The following is a 12,707-nucleotide window of genomic DNA, read 5'->3' as shown; positions in this document are numbered from 1 at the left end:
CCCCCAGTCAGCTGAGCTCGCGCGCGGTCCTGAATGTGGCGCCCGCTGTAGCGCTCTGCTGCCCCCTGCTGGTGTGTCCTCCCCTGCAGGAAATGAGTCCTCCATCCAGCCCAGGGCGCACAGTGTGCGGGTAACTGTGCCCTGCTCCTGCCCTGCTGTAGTGCCCACTCCTCCATGGCAGGACCCTCCAGGCAGCCCCCAGGGAAGAGAGGCAAGACCCTCCTCATCCAGGACGGTGAGTGTATGGGCACCCATATCTGTGCCCAGGGGTAGGTTGGTGCTTCCTTTGCGCTGTTTCTGGGGCATGCAACCATCTATGGCCACATTAAAGGAGCGCGCCAACCCCCAATGTGCGTTTGCAATTCGGTTTAAATGCATGTAACCATAGCGACCGCTGAAAAAAAAATGTCACTGCGTGGAGAGAAGAGACAGCGGAATGATTGGCGCGCAGTCGGCGTTCCATTCATTTCAATGGGGCTGATTAAAATAACGGTGATCGGAATCAGATGGAACTTGTAAGGTAACATTGCCCGTGCGGACGCACCCTAATGCTTCCATGGGGTTACCTTTTAAGTCTGGCGCTACCATTAAGGTCGCTGGCCATATGCATCATCCACGGGCACATTGCTGCCATCGCCGGTTATCGGCCACATGTGAGCCGCCATCAGCCTGCAGCACAGACCCGGCCGCTGTGTGCTGCGAGTCCCCCTGTCCCCCCAGGAGACACCTCCATCCTTCACTGTTGTGGTGCTCTGTGCTGCAGCGCCTGCTACAATGTATCAGTTATGGTGTCATGTGACCAGCGAGGCTTCACCACTTTTCATGGACTTTGCAACAAAGTCTCTAGTGAAGTAGCTGCATAACATCTGGCAGCCAATCGTGGGGCTCAAGACGTCTTAAAAGGAAGCTGTTGTACATCCTGAACTCAGTCTGGAGTAAGGATGGCGTTACACGGGACATCTATCATCTGAATAATCGCTAAAGCGTAAAAACGACTGTTGCTCAATTTTGCGATAGATAGACGAATTGTCGGGAGCGTTTACCTGGGCCAAAATATTGTTTGGCGACTGGTTACGGGGCGCGAGGTTCCTTGGTGGGCGTGTATTTAAAATTTTGATCCCTCCCCAACACAAACTCATTGGTTGCCGAGTCCACGGAATGCACAGAGTGAAGTTGAGGATCGCTTACACGGATTTATGTTTTTGGGAACCAATGAGTGGTAAGTGGGAGGGCAAAGTGTTCAAAAGAAAGGTGTGAGCCAATCAGCGCTCGGTGGGAGGTGTGCGCTTGTCCAGCGTACAAGGCACACCTCCCTGCGAAGTTATTGGCTAGTCATTAGAAGACAACGATTACCTGATTAAACCAGGCGACAATCAAACAGCGACTATTTTTAGGTGAGCTGAAACAAAGCGACTACTGAACGAATTCTCACCCATCTGGTGACCGCGTTTATATGGAACAACTATCGCTTACATTCGTATTCCGGTGATGGTTGTCCCGTGTAAAACCACCTTAAAGGGAGGGGGGAGAAAAAGGAAAAACATATTTAATGGATGAGCGGGTGATAAAATGAAAATATAAAAAGCCCACATACTCTCCTGTCTCCGGTCCCTGCTGACCTTCTCCCACTGCGTTGGCCACGTCCTTCACAGCGTCGTTGTCCTGGCATCATGGCACCCAGGATGTGAGCGCCAATGCCAGGAGTCTGGAAGATAATGCCGCAGCTTCTGTTTTGGCTGCAGCGGTGACCTGAATTCCGGCATCCATCCGTGGTGGTGAATGAGAATAGAGCAGCAGGAATCGGTCAGCTGGGTCCTGAGGGGCCGAAGACAGGTGAGTATGTGGTCTTTTTTTATTTTATCACATGTCCAACCGTTATATTTTTTTTCTTTTTCTCACACAATCCCTTTATGGCCGCCTGGAGACGGGCGGGTCAGATCTGGCGGCGAGAATTCTCGCCGCGGGACCCGACCCGAGCGCCTGCAGGGACCAGCACGTATTCACACGCGCCTGCCGGCTCAGGCTGTTTGATGTGCCGGGCAGCCGGCGCATGCGCAGACTGGAGCCGGCGGCAGCCGTCTGCATAGGATTGTGTTTGTTAACGCAATCCTATGCAGGCTTCCAGCTGCGGAATTTCCGCTCGTGTGCAGGGGGCCTAAGAGAGGGCATGCCACAGTGCAAACAGGGTGCTGATTTATCTGATTAGCTCCACGTGCCTTTTTTAAGTAAAGTGTCATGTGATCTCTCTCAACCGGCTGTACTTACACACTGACATCCTACACTTTTTTATGTCCACCCTTCAATGCAGGGTTCAGGGGGGCATTTACTCGGGCAGCCTGGAACCCACTGACTTATCATTGTAAGGGCAACGAATAAATCCTAAGATTAAGGCCGCCTGCACACGAGCGGGTCGGATCCGGCAGCGAGAATTCTCGCTGCGGGACCCGACCCGAGAGCCTGCAGTGACGAGCGCGTACTCACCTGCGCCTGGCGGCCCCGGCTCTTTCATGTGTCGGCTGCCGGGCAGCCGGCGCATGCGCAGACCGGAGCCGGCGGCCGGGTGAGTGCGTGCCCCGCACAAAAATAGGACATGCCGCGGTTTATTTGCCGCGCGAGATTTCGCGCGGCCAAACCGCCGCAGTCTGCATAGGAGTGCGTATTGTAATGCACTCCTATGCAGACTTTCAGTGGCGGAAATCCCGCGGGAAATACCGCCGCGGGATTTCCGCCCGTCTGCAGGTGGCCTAAGGGTATGTTTACACGTAAAGGAACCCGCAAAAGACATGTAGTCAGGACCTGTATTGTCAGTGCGTACGCATAGCGTAAGTGGCATCTCCTAGACGTGGCCGGGTAAAGGAAGTGCTGGCAGTGCAAAGAATGTAGAGGTGATGGAGAGCGCTGCGGCTGCTGATATCGGCTCTAATGGAGGATTTTGACTCTGTGTCTTTTGTGGAGTTGCTGCGGATTTTGCCACAATTTTCTGCTGCGGAAGATCTGCCGCATTTCTACTACGTGTAAAGGGTGATTGTTCTCAGTGAGAGAAACCAAGTAATCTTGTAGATATGATACCTTCTTACAATCAATTTCTGAATTTTTATGAGAAAAACAAACAATGATTGGGAAGAGGACACCCGTCTTGACCTCCTTCAGACCTTTCATATTCCCCGCTTATGCAGGAATCCCGAGCTGAGGTTCATTCCATTCTTGAGGGTGTCAAAAATGGCCATAAACTTATCCTACGTGTAAAGGTACCCTACAGAAGAGTGTCTGAGTTTACTCATCTGGATTGACCGCCAATCTGTAAGCGGGCACCATGCTGTTCACCCCACGTCCGTGGCTGCCAGGTACCGCCAGTCTGTAGCAATGTTGTACTCGGGCTATTGGTGGTCGCTGCTATGAAGTGGAAGATGGAATATAATTACTGTTGTGCTGTAAAGCGAGACCTTCCTGCTGTGAAATCCGCTCGGGTCACTCTTGTATAACTTGCATCTTCTTCTGTGTTTTGCAGACAACGTTGTGGAGGATCCTGATGAAGGGAACCCGTTCTCCTTCAAGGAATTTGTAAAAAGCAAAACCTGCGCACCGCTGGCGGGAAGGAACGGTGAAGGCGACTTCTTCATAGTGAGTGACATCAGGCCGGTGTATGAGGATAGTCTGCTTCTATATTGTACTTGATCCCCCCCCCACATAAAAGTAAATTTTGGGAAAACCCCTTTATCTCCTATCCATAGGATTGGTGATGAGTCTGGTTAGTGGGGGGCTTGACCCCTGAGATCCCACCAGTCCCAAGAGAGGATCTCCTACTTAGAATCATAGAGTTGGAAGGGACCTCCAGGGTCATCGGGTCCAACCCCCTGCTCAGTGCAGGACCACTAAATTTCCCCCCCCCCCCCCTCCTTGTGTGGGCTCACTGCACCCTCCCCCCAGTGAGGAGGAGATTGAATGGGATATTAAGATATTCTCTTGGGACCCCACTAAGGCCGCCTGCACACGGGCGGAAATCTCGCCGTGGGATTTCCGCCACTGAAAGTCTGCATAGGAGTGCATTACAATACGCACTCCTATGCAGACGGCCGCGGTTTGGCCGCGCGAAATCTCGCGCGGCAAACAAACCGCGACATGTCCTATTTTTGTGCGGGGCACGCACTCACCCGGCCGCCGGCTCCGGTCTGCGCATGCTGAGCAGCCGGCACATGAAAGAGCTGGGGCCGCCAGGCACGGGAGAGTACGCGCTCGTCCCTGCAGGCTCTCGGGTCGGGTCCCGCGGCGAGAATTCTCGCTGCCGGATCCGACCCGCTTGTGTGCAGGCGGCCTTAGTCAAAGACAACCCCTTTAACTTCCCTTTATGCTAAATAAAGGCTCATTCATATCAGCGTTGGGGAATTCCGTTCTTTTGATCTGTCCAGGGAGCAGGAAACCAGCACCCCTGGCCAAACAGTTCCATCTTAGGACGGAACCGAATAGCGCCAAGCGGACCCCCATGGAATATAATGGGGTCGATTTCCGGCCACCAGTCTGGCATTTTGCTGGGATTTACAGGTAATAGCGCTGCGTTATTGCATCCTGTTTTCTAGCGGAAATCGGCCGCAGAGGTTCCAAACGGAATCCCCAACGCCGATGTGATCGAATCCTTAGTCATCCCCTAATGTAGCAGCGTTGTCATTCTTCACAATTGTAATATAATCAGAGTAAACCATTTGCTGCAGCTTTGGTAAAACTACAGAATTACTTTCCCATACCAGACCTGAATAGTTCCCAGAAGCCAAGAGTCCGCGCACCTAGAGATTTGTTTCTTGGTTCTTTGTAACTGTGGCTTAACAATCAACCAATGTCCCACATCTAGCTGTTTTGCTGCAGGGAATAGACGGTTCCCTACATTGCGCAGTGGCCTAGGTTGGTACTGCAAGTTGAGTCCTGCTCCTGTCAATAAGACTCAGCCTGCAGTACCACACTGGGCCACTGCGCACTGTACAGAGCTGCCTGCTTACTGCAACAAAACAGTTAGAAGTTTGCACCCCAGGACATATATTTACATCCCAGGCATGTGGGGTTAATATAGGGTGGGCTCGGAAATTGAGCCTGATCCATATACGGCTGGTGTTGCTTGTCTTTCACACAAATCACGGCTGTTAACGCTTTAAATGCCATCGACAATTCAGACAGCAGCATTTAAAGTGCTGTCTGGGTGTCGTGGCACAGGAGACCACGGCTGCCATGTACTTCTGCCTATTAGGATGGGCCTCAGCAGAAAGACTCCGACCCAATCTATAAGTGAAGAAATATCCTAGCATTGTGCTCTCACTTAGCATTGTGGGAAACCCTCTTAAAGGACATCTCTCAGCAGAACAGGGCACTTTATTTGGGCATTTAGAAGATGTTCTACTGAAGTTAAACTAGTGGGTGCAAGTAACGCCCACTAGTACCAATCATAAAGCATGCCCCATTACAAATGGCATTGCCTGTCCCTACCTAGCCCTCCTTGCAGTGAGAATCACCCAGACTCCGCCCCTCGGACTCCTTGGTGCTTCTAATGAGTCCAGGCTTATCCTGTGAACCCTTTTATAGGGCTCATTGGCAAGTTTTAATTTTGACACACTGTTGGCACTTTGGCGACTCCTTTAGTGATGACCGCAAGCAGTAGATTGTGCGCCCGACTGAGCCTGATTCCTGGTGATACGTGAGAATACTAAGAACCGTCCATCCTTCTGTTTTCTCAATAGGAAACCAAACATGGCACCGCACTCCTCCCTGAGTCCCGGGACAAGTTTGCCTCGAGTTCAAAGTACCAGGACACGTTTTTTAAGGACCCCACAGTAGAAAATGATCTCCTGGATGACGACGATGAGGAAGAGGAGGACTGGAGTGGAAGCTATCATCCATCAGTAGTAGAACAGACCCACGATGTCAGTGCGTCTCCTGACAGCCTATATAACGAGTCCTATGCGTACGGCGACGTCTCCGGGGTCAATCAGTTCACAACGTGGCGGCTCCCTGGGGGTGACTCTCCTGCTGCCGATGGTTACACCAATCCGGAGTCGCCCATCACAATCGCCAAGAACCCCGCTGATGGTCTCCTCTTCCAGAACATGCAGATGAGCTATGAGGAGGTAAGGAGGCCCATGTGGCGGCACTTTGTATACTGTTGCAGAGGAAAGCCCAGGATGGATACATTGTAGCAAACCCTCCGCTGTGAAAAGCTTTTGGTATGTACAGATTTTTCACAGCTGACAGCAAGCAGAGATCTTGAAAAATGCTCAGTAATTGATACACAACATATATATTACAAAAGTCGCAGCTCTTTTCATGACCCCAGGAAGCCATTTTCTTAACGCCATCCTTGTGTTTATATTTCAGATCTTGGAAGAAAATAATTGTCTGAAAAGAAAAATCCAAGAACTCCAGAAACTCAACGAATCCCAGGCAGAAAAGTCAGTATCAGCAGTGCAGGTTTGATGGGCTGGGCTTCTTATGAGGGGAAGTGAAGGGTGGCGGTGACCCTGGCATCACAGGACCGTGAATATGAAATCCATCGGGTCACTGCTTTTAACCCCTTAGTGACGAGCTGTTCATCTTTCTACGGTGGTCATTAAGAGGACGTAGGCTAAGCCCCCTAATCTAAGGCTGGCATGGTAGACCCATGTTAGGAAGAGCCAGAGGCTTGGTTGAATTCTCGTAGCCCAGCTTCTACACTAACAGCTGAGTGCCTGTCCTAACCTTTTAACCCCTTAGATTCCGCAGTCAATAGCGATTACGGCATGGAAGCAGGTGACGGGGAGCGGACTTTCCATGTCATACATCAGCACCCTGCAATTTGATCACAAGATGCTGATGAGCTCCCATGGTAGCTGGAAGCCTGATCAAGGCTCCTAGATCTGCCAGGCATGCCAGCCTGATTGCTGATCCATACTGTACCAGTGATTGAAAGATTACATCTTCAAGTCCTCTTGTGGGAGGAAAAAAGTGTTTTAAAGGGGAAAAAAAAGTGTTTATTTAAAAAAAAGTTAACAAAAATACCCCGAAATGGTTTGAATGGAAACTACAGCTCGTCTTGCAAAAACAAGGGGAATGCATCTGCAATTTCATTACAAGCGCCTTCCACTCCATAAGGGCTTATTCATACGACCGTATATCGGCCGCGTATTCACGCCGGCCGATATATGGCATCCCTCTCTCCAGGGGGAGGAGGCTGGAAGAGCCGGCAGCAGTGCACTGAGCTCCCGCCCACTCTCCGCCCCACGGCACTATTTGCAATGGGAGGGGGCGGGGTTAACTCTTGGGACTTAGCTCCTCCCCTGCCCCACCTTCTCTTATTGCAAATAGTGCCGAGGGGTGGAGAGGGGGCGGGAGCTCAGTGAACTGATATTCACGCCAGCCGCTATATTTTCATCTAAATAAGCTCTTAGTCTGTGTGTAGCAGTGCTGACACCTGATCGGCAAGAATCCCTAGGGGCGGACCTCAGCTGATTGCCCATTGATGAGCTAACCTGAGGATATGTCATCATTAGTATTTCCCAGGAAAACCCCTTTAGGACTGAACAGCAGAAAACTGACATGAATAGTCAGATATGTTTTATGCCAAAATCTGCAACATTTTGCATTAACCCCACCATTTATTAAACAAAGTGCGCGGCCCTAAACACGCTTTTTTACCTTTTTTAAGAGGGAGCCACTTGCTTCCCATTTACTGTGATTTACGCCAGAAGCTAGTGTAAATTGTAGCTGAAACCTATGCCAGCTTGTAGCTGGTGTAGATTTTATATCCGGCGCACAAGCAGTCTGAAGATGCGCCAAATATATTAGGAAGCTTGCACCTCCACGCCAGCATAGCTTTTACTTTGGCGTTTTATATACTGGTCAGTCTAAATAAATCTGAAACCCTGAGCAAGCGGGCCAGGCAAGCTAAGATTTGCCATCACTGACTAATCAGTGGGGGTGTGACTGCGGTTACCCCAACATCTGGGACCCACACCTATCTCCACAAGCCCCTGTCCCATGAGGTGGTAGCCTAGCACAGTGTGAATGGCCACCTCTCTATTCATTCTCTGCCTGGATGCATCAGCAAGCCGCTGCCCACCGCGCAGCTCGGGGGACCCGTGTGTATCAGATGCTTATGTTACCAGAGGGGGTCCCATCTCCAGGAATCCATATTGAAACTGGAGAAACCTTTTATACTCGAGTAGGTGAGAAGTTTAGAAGAGGATGAACAGATATTTACTTGTCGTCATTCCGGAATATGTATAATTTGTGATTTCAATCATTTTAGGGTTAAATATTTGGAACGAAAACTGGAAGAAAAACTCCTGGAGGAGCAGAAGGAGGCCCAAGACCTGGAGTCCATGGTGCAGCAAGTGGAGGCCAACCTGCAGATGATGACGGTCAGTGCCAACCTGGATGTGATGGACAGGGGGTCCATGTTTAACGTGTTCTCCACAGTCCTGAGTGGAGACCTGAGGACTGGTCACTAGGGACGTGCTGCGTGACGCTGCACCCCTTTTAAAAGAGGGGTTAACTAGGCAGGTTATCCCTAGTAACCGTTCCTCAGGTTACTCCACTGTTCAGCCCAAAGCTGGAGAAGGGCGAAGACGCTCGGCAATTCTGCTCTCACAAAGTCTATAGGAAAGTTGCAGAACGTTTCGTTAAAGAGACTCTGTCACCTACTTTTATCCCTATATGCTAAACTTATGGGCTGAAAGTAGATGACCCGCTGAGTCCAGGATGTGTAAGTGTTATACTTACCTCCCCCGTTATTGCCCTGGTGTGAGTGCTGGAAGCCACTGCAGTGCATTGAGCAGCTCTGGTAAGTAGTCCGCCTATTATAAAATTAGACCGGCACATTGAGCAGCGGCTTTCAGTGCTCACATCGGTGGAACCACGGAGAGGTAAGTATAACACCTACATCTCCTGACTCAGCGGGTTACCTACTTTCAGCTCATAAGCTTAACTCGGGGGGCTAAAAGTAGTATCATTTAAACAATGATTAAACTCATTCTTCTCACATCTGGAGGTTCTGTTGCAAATCTGGTCCTGAATACCTTTTTTTGTCCGGTACAATGATGGAAGCCTGACGGGGCGGCGGCGTAGTCAGCATGGTCCCTCAGCTGCTGTTTGTGTGTGTCATGTGCCAGATCCGGCATTTCTGTGATTTTCCTTGTTCTTGTCTTATGATGGAGCCAAACAACAGAAAAAAAGCGCAGCTGTGACTGATGCCGTATCCAACAAGAACGGCTTGTACTGATTTTACCTCCGACTAATCTCTTACAGAAAAGAGCGGTAAAATCTGAGAGCAACGTGACGAAACTCAAGCAGGAAGTTACTCTGCTCCAGGTGGGTAGGAACGGTAACGTCTCACGCACTCGGGTGTGTTTTCTATTCGTTTTCCATCCATATTTCTTACAGATGTAATACAGACATCATACAACACAGTTGATTGTCATTGGTGTATGCAGACGTGTTTCACCACCAACACAGAAAGGGGTTCTTTACTGTAAGAGCAGTGAGACTGTGTAACTCTCCGCCTGAGGACGTAGTGATGGCAAAATCCATAGAGGAGTTTAAAAGGGGACTTGGTGTCTTTCTGGAGCGGAAGGATATTATAGGTTATAAATCTTAGGTTAATTGTTAATCCGGGTATACAGGCAGGTAGGAACTATTAGGGGTTGATCCAGGGAACAGTCTGATTGCCATTAGGGAGTCAGGAAGGAATTTTTCCCTGAAAAGGGCTAATTGGCTTCTGCTCTTGGTTTTTTTTCCCTTTTCTAGATCATCAACACTGGAGGATAACAGGCTGGACTAGATGGACATTGTCTTCATTCGCCTAACAAACTATGTTACTATTTTTTTACATGTAGAAAACCGCAATATGCCCTATTTTGGTTCATATTGAGAAACGAAAGCGCCCATTACCATGGGTGTGTGTAAAAGCACAACAGATGCACAGTTGCGTTTTTTGCACATATTGCCAGGGGAACGTGGGGAAGAAAAAGTAACATCACTTGGGCCTGCTGGTGTGTGTTGTTTTTTTTTATAAACCAAAAAGGCATACGCCTGTGTGCATGTGGCTTAAGCCTAGGGTTACATAGTGACTTTAGCCCCAACTCACGCAGAAGATCAAGGAGCCAACGTGCTACTTCACAGCCTAATGTAAATGAATGCAGCTGCATTGTAAGTCGCTGCAGCTGACTATTACAAGAAATGAAGCATATTTTAGATTCCTGCCAATTGATCCTCACCGTTAGGTGCTCTACAGCACCGTGCATACTAATGTGGCATTGGGTGTAACTGTAAGACACCGTTGGGATGGGTGCTCAATGTACATATAGGGCGTACTTTCATGCAGCCCCTCAATCTCAAATTGTTGCAAACTACAACTCTCAGCATGCTGGCTGTCAGAAAGTGCTTGGAGTTGGAGTTTTGCAGTTGACACTGCCATCTTGGTGACCTAGTACCAAGCACCCCTCAGTGCCACGATGGCCGACATCTCACTTTGCACACTTCTGTTCTTCAGATCCAGCTGAACACTTACAAAGCGGAGAACGAAGCTTTGCGGCGAGGGGAGACGGCCGGAATGAACGCAGTAAAACAAAACGCCAACTTGGCTCTGGAGAACCTGCACAAGGTAGTGAGTGGAGCGCAGGCTTCCGTCAAGTAAGTAGGGTTTGTGTCTGGCAGACCAGTGACCTACAGCTCCTTCTACCCATATCTAATATTGTCTTACCCCGATGTTGCAGGCAGCTGATCTCCGGAGCGGAGGCTTTGAACCTTGTAGCTGAACTGCTGAGATCCATTGATAAAATAGCAGAAGTCCACGATGATGGATGATAAACGACGGCGACTTTATGGAACTTGACTGGTACAAAAAAAAACACTTCGCCATGACAGTCGGGTGTAAACTTCCATGCACGGACTACAGAAGAGAAATATCTGATTGGTTGCTCAACTCTGGTATTTTGGACTCCAATTAAAGAGTTGGCTGTGATTTAGAATAAAGATCTGTTTGTTTTTACAGAAACAGCGCCACCTCTGTCCAGAGGTTGTGTCTGGTATTGCATTTTCAAGTAAATGGATATTACGGTAGCTGCAATACAAGACACCACCTACAAGTAAGGGTGGCGCTGTTTCTGGGGAAAAAAGACCTTTGTTTTAATCAGAGAAGCCCTGTGTACGTGGTTTATATTGAGGTTGATCTATTAGCAATAGGAACTGTGCTACTAAGTAGTGATGTCATCTAGTCTTAGTTAGCATACGCTTGTGCAGATAATTACCTGCCCTTTCATAGTCATTGTCACACTATAGGCTACTTTGATATATCTAAAGATGGCTGCCTTCAGCTATGATAAGTATCAAGTCAACTTTCAACACCAAACCCTAAAGTATTAATCAGTAAGCTGGAGACTGGTGTGCAAGTATTACATTCTGCCGGTCACTGAGACCTCCGGTCCAGTCAGAAGTGCCATAAGGGGAATTCATGCCCTGTTGCCCTGCCTTCTTTCTTCCAATGAGTCTGTGCAGTTGGCTGTGCTGGGGGGCAACTTGCATGCTCTCTACCGGTTAGCCTCCTCATCAACACTTTTTTTGGCCTTTTTAGTCTATGCAAATGCACCCGCTATCTTATTTGGTGCTTACTATCCTTTCAGCCTTGGGATACACATGGATAAGTTGATTTTCATGAGGGGACCCCTGCCAAATAATCCTTTACAAAAATTAGCTAAAAACATTGCAGTATAATCACATCCAGAGCTTCATCCATCCCTGTCACAGTATCATCACATCTCTCCCGTTCGCAGTATAATCACACCTAGAGCTTCATCATCTCTCCCGGTCGCAGTATAATCACACCCAGAGCTTCATCATCCCTCCCTGTCACAATATCATCACATCCAGAGCTTCATCATCCCTCCCTTACACGGTATAATCACACCTAGAGCTTCATCATCCCTCCCTGTCACAATATCATCACATCCAGAGCTTCATCATCCCTCCCTTACACGGTATAATCACACCTAGAGCTTCATCATCCCTCCCTGTCACAATATCATCACATCCAGAGCTTCATCATCCCTCCCTTACACGGTATAATCACACCCAGAGCTTCATCATCCCTCCCTTACACGGTATAATCACACCCAGAGCTTCATCATCCCTCCCTTACACGGTATAATCACACCCAGAGCTTCATCATCCCTCCCCGTCACGGCATAATCACACCCAGAGCTTCATCATCCCTCCCCGTCACGGCATAATCACACCCAGAGCTTCATCATCCCTCCCCGTCACGGCATAATCACACCCAGAGCTTCATCATCCCTCCCCGTCACGGTATAATCACACCCAGAGCTTCATCATCCCTCCCCCTCACGGCATAATAATACCCAGAGCTTCATAATCCCTCCCCGTCACCGTATAATCACACCCAGAGCTTCATCATCCCTCCCCGTCGCAGTATAATCACACCCAGAGCTTCATCATCCCTCCCGTCGCAGTATAATCACACCCAGAGCTTCATCATCCCTCCCTGTTGCAGTATAATCACATCCTGAACTACACGAGTCAAACCTTGCCCTTCCCTGCCACAACAAATGGGTTTGCTCAAACCTCTCTCCCTCCCCTCTTCTGTAAGTCTGACGGTGAGTCCATGGACAGAGCTTGCCTGCAGCACTTTCTCCCATCCCACTTCCTGTAGTGCTGATGGCTACCAGCTAATTCATCCC

General features: G+C 49.3%; 1 protein-coding gene across 1 annotated transcript; it reads left to right on the top strand.

The window, feature by feature from the left end:
- Positions 1-10,975, top strand: ENTR1 (endosome associated trafficking regulator 1). The gene is made up of 8 exons (XM_066580501.1): positions 1-235; positions 3,509-3,621; positions 5,721-6,107; positions 6,355-6,428; positions 8,264-8,375; positions 9,262-9,324; positions 10,505-10,644; positions 10,728-10,975. The coding sequence occupies exons 1-8, from the start codon at positions 175-177 to the stop codon at positions 10,816-10,818; spliced, it is 1,041 nt and encodes a 346-aa protein (XP_066436598.1). The 5' UTR covers positions 1-174; the 3' UTR covers positions 10,819-10,975.
- Positions 10,976-12,707: the final 1,732 nt, after the last annotated feature.

This window comes from Eleutherodactylus coqui, chromosome 10, assembly GCF_035609145.1.
Source record: "Eleutherodactylus coqui strain aEleCoq1 chromosome 10, aEleCoq1.hap1, whole genome shotgun sequence".
Classification (NCBI taxonomy): Eukaryota; Metazoa; Chordata; class Amphibia; order Anura; family Eleutherodactylidae; genus Eleutherodactylus; species Eleutherodactylus coqui.
The sequence above is the reverse complement of the archived record's forward strand: the minus strand, read 5'-3'. Positions and strand labels throughout refer to the sequence as shown.

Coding starts and splice junctions, on each gene's coding strand:
- ENTR1 (XM_066580501.1), top strand. CDS start 175: ATGGCAGGACCCTCCAGGCAGCCCCCAGGGAAGAGAGGCAAGACCCTC. Junction 6,108..6,354: donor TGCAGATGAGCTATGAGGAG/GTAAGGAGGCCC, acceptor TTTATATTTCAG/ATCTTGGAAGAAAATAATTG. Junction 6,429..8,263: donor AACGAATCCCAGGCAGAAAA/GTCAGTATCAGC, acceptor CAATCATTTTAG/GGTTAAATATTTGGAACGAA.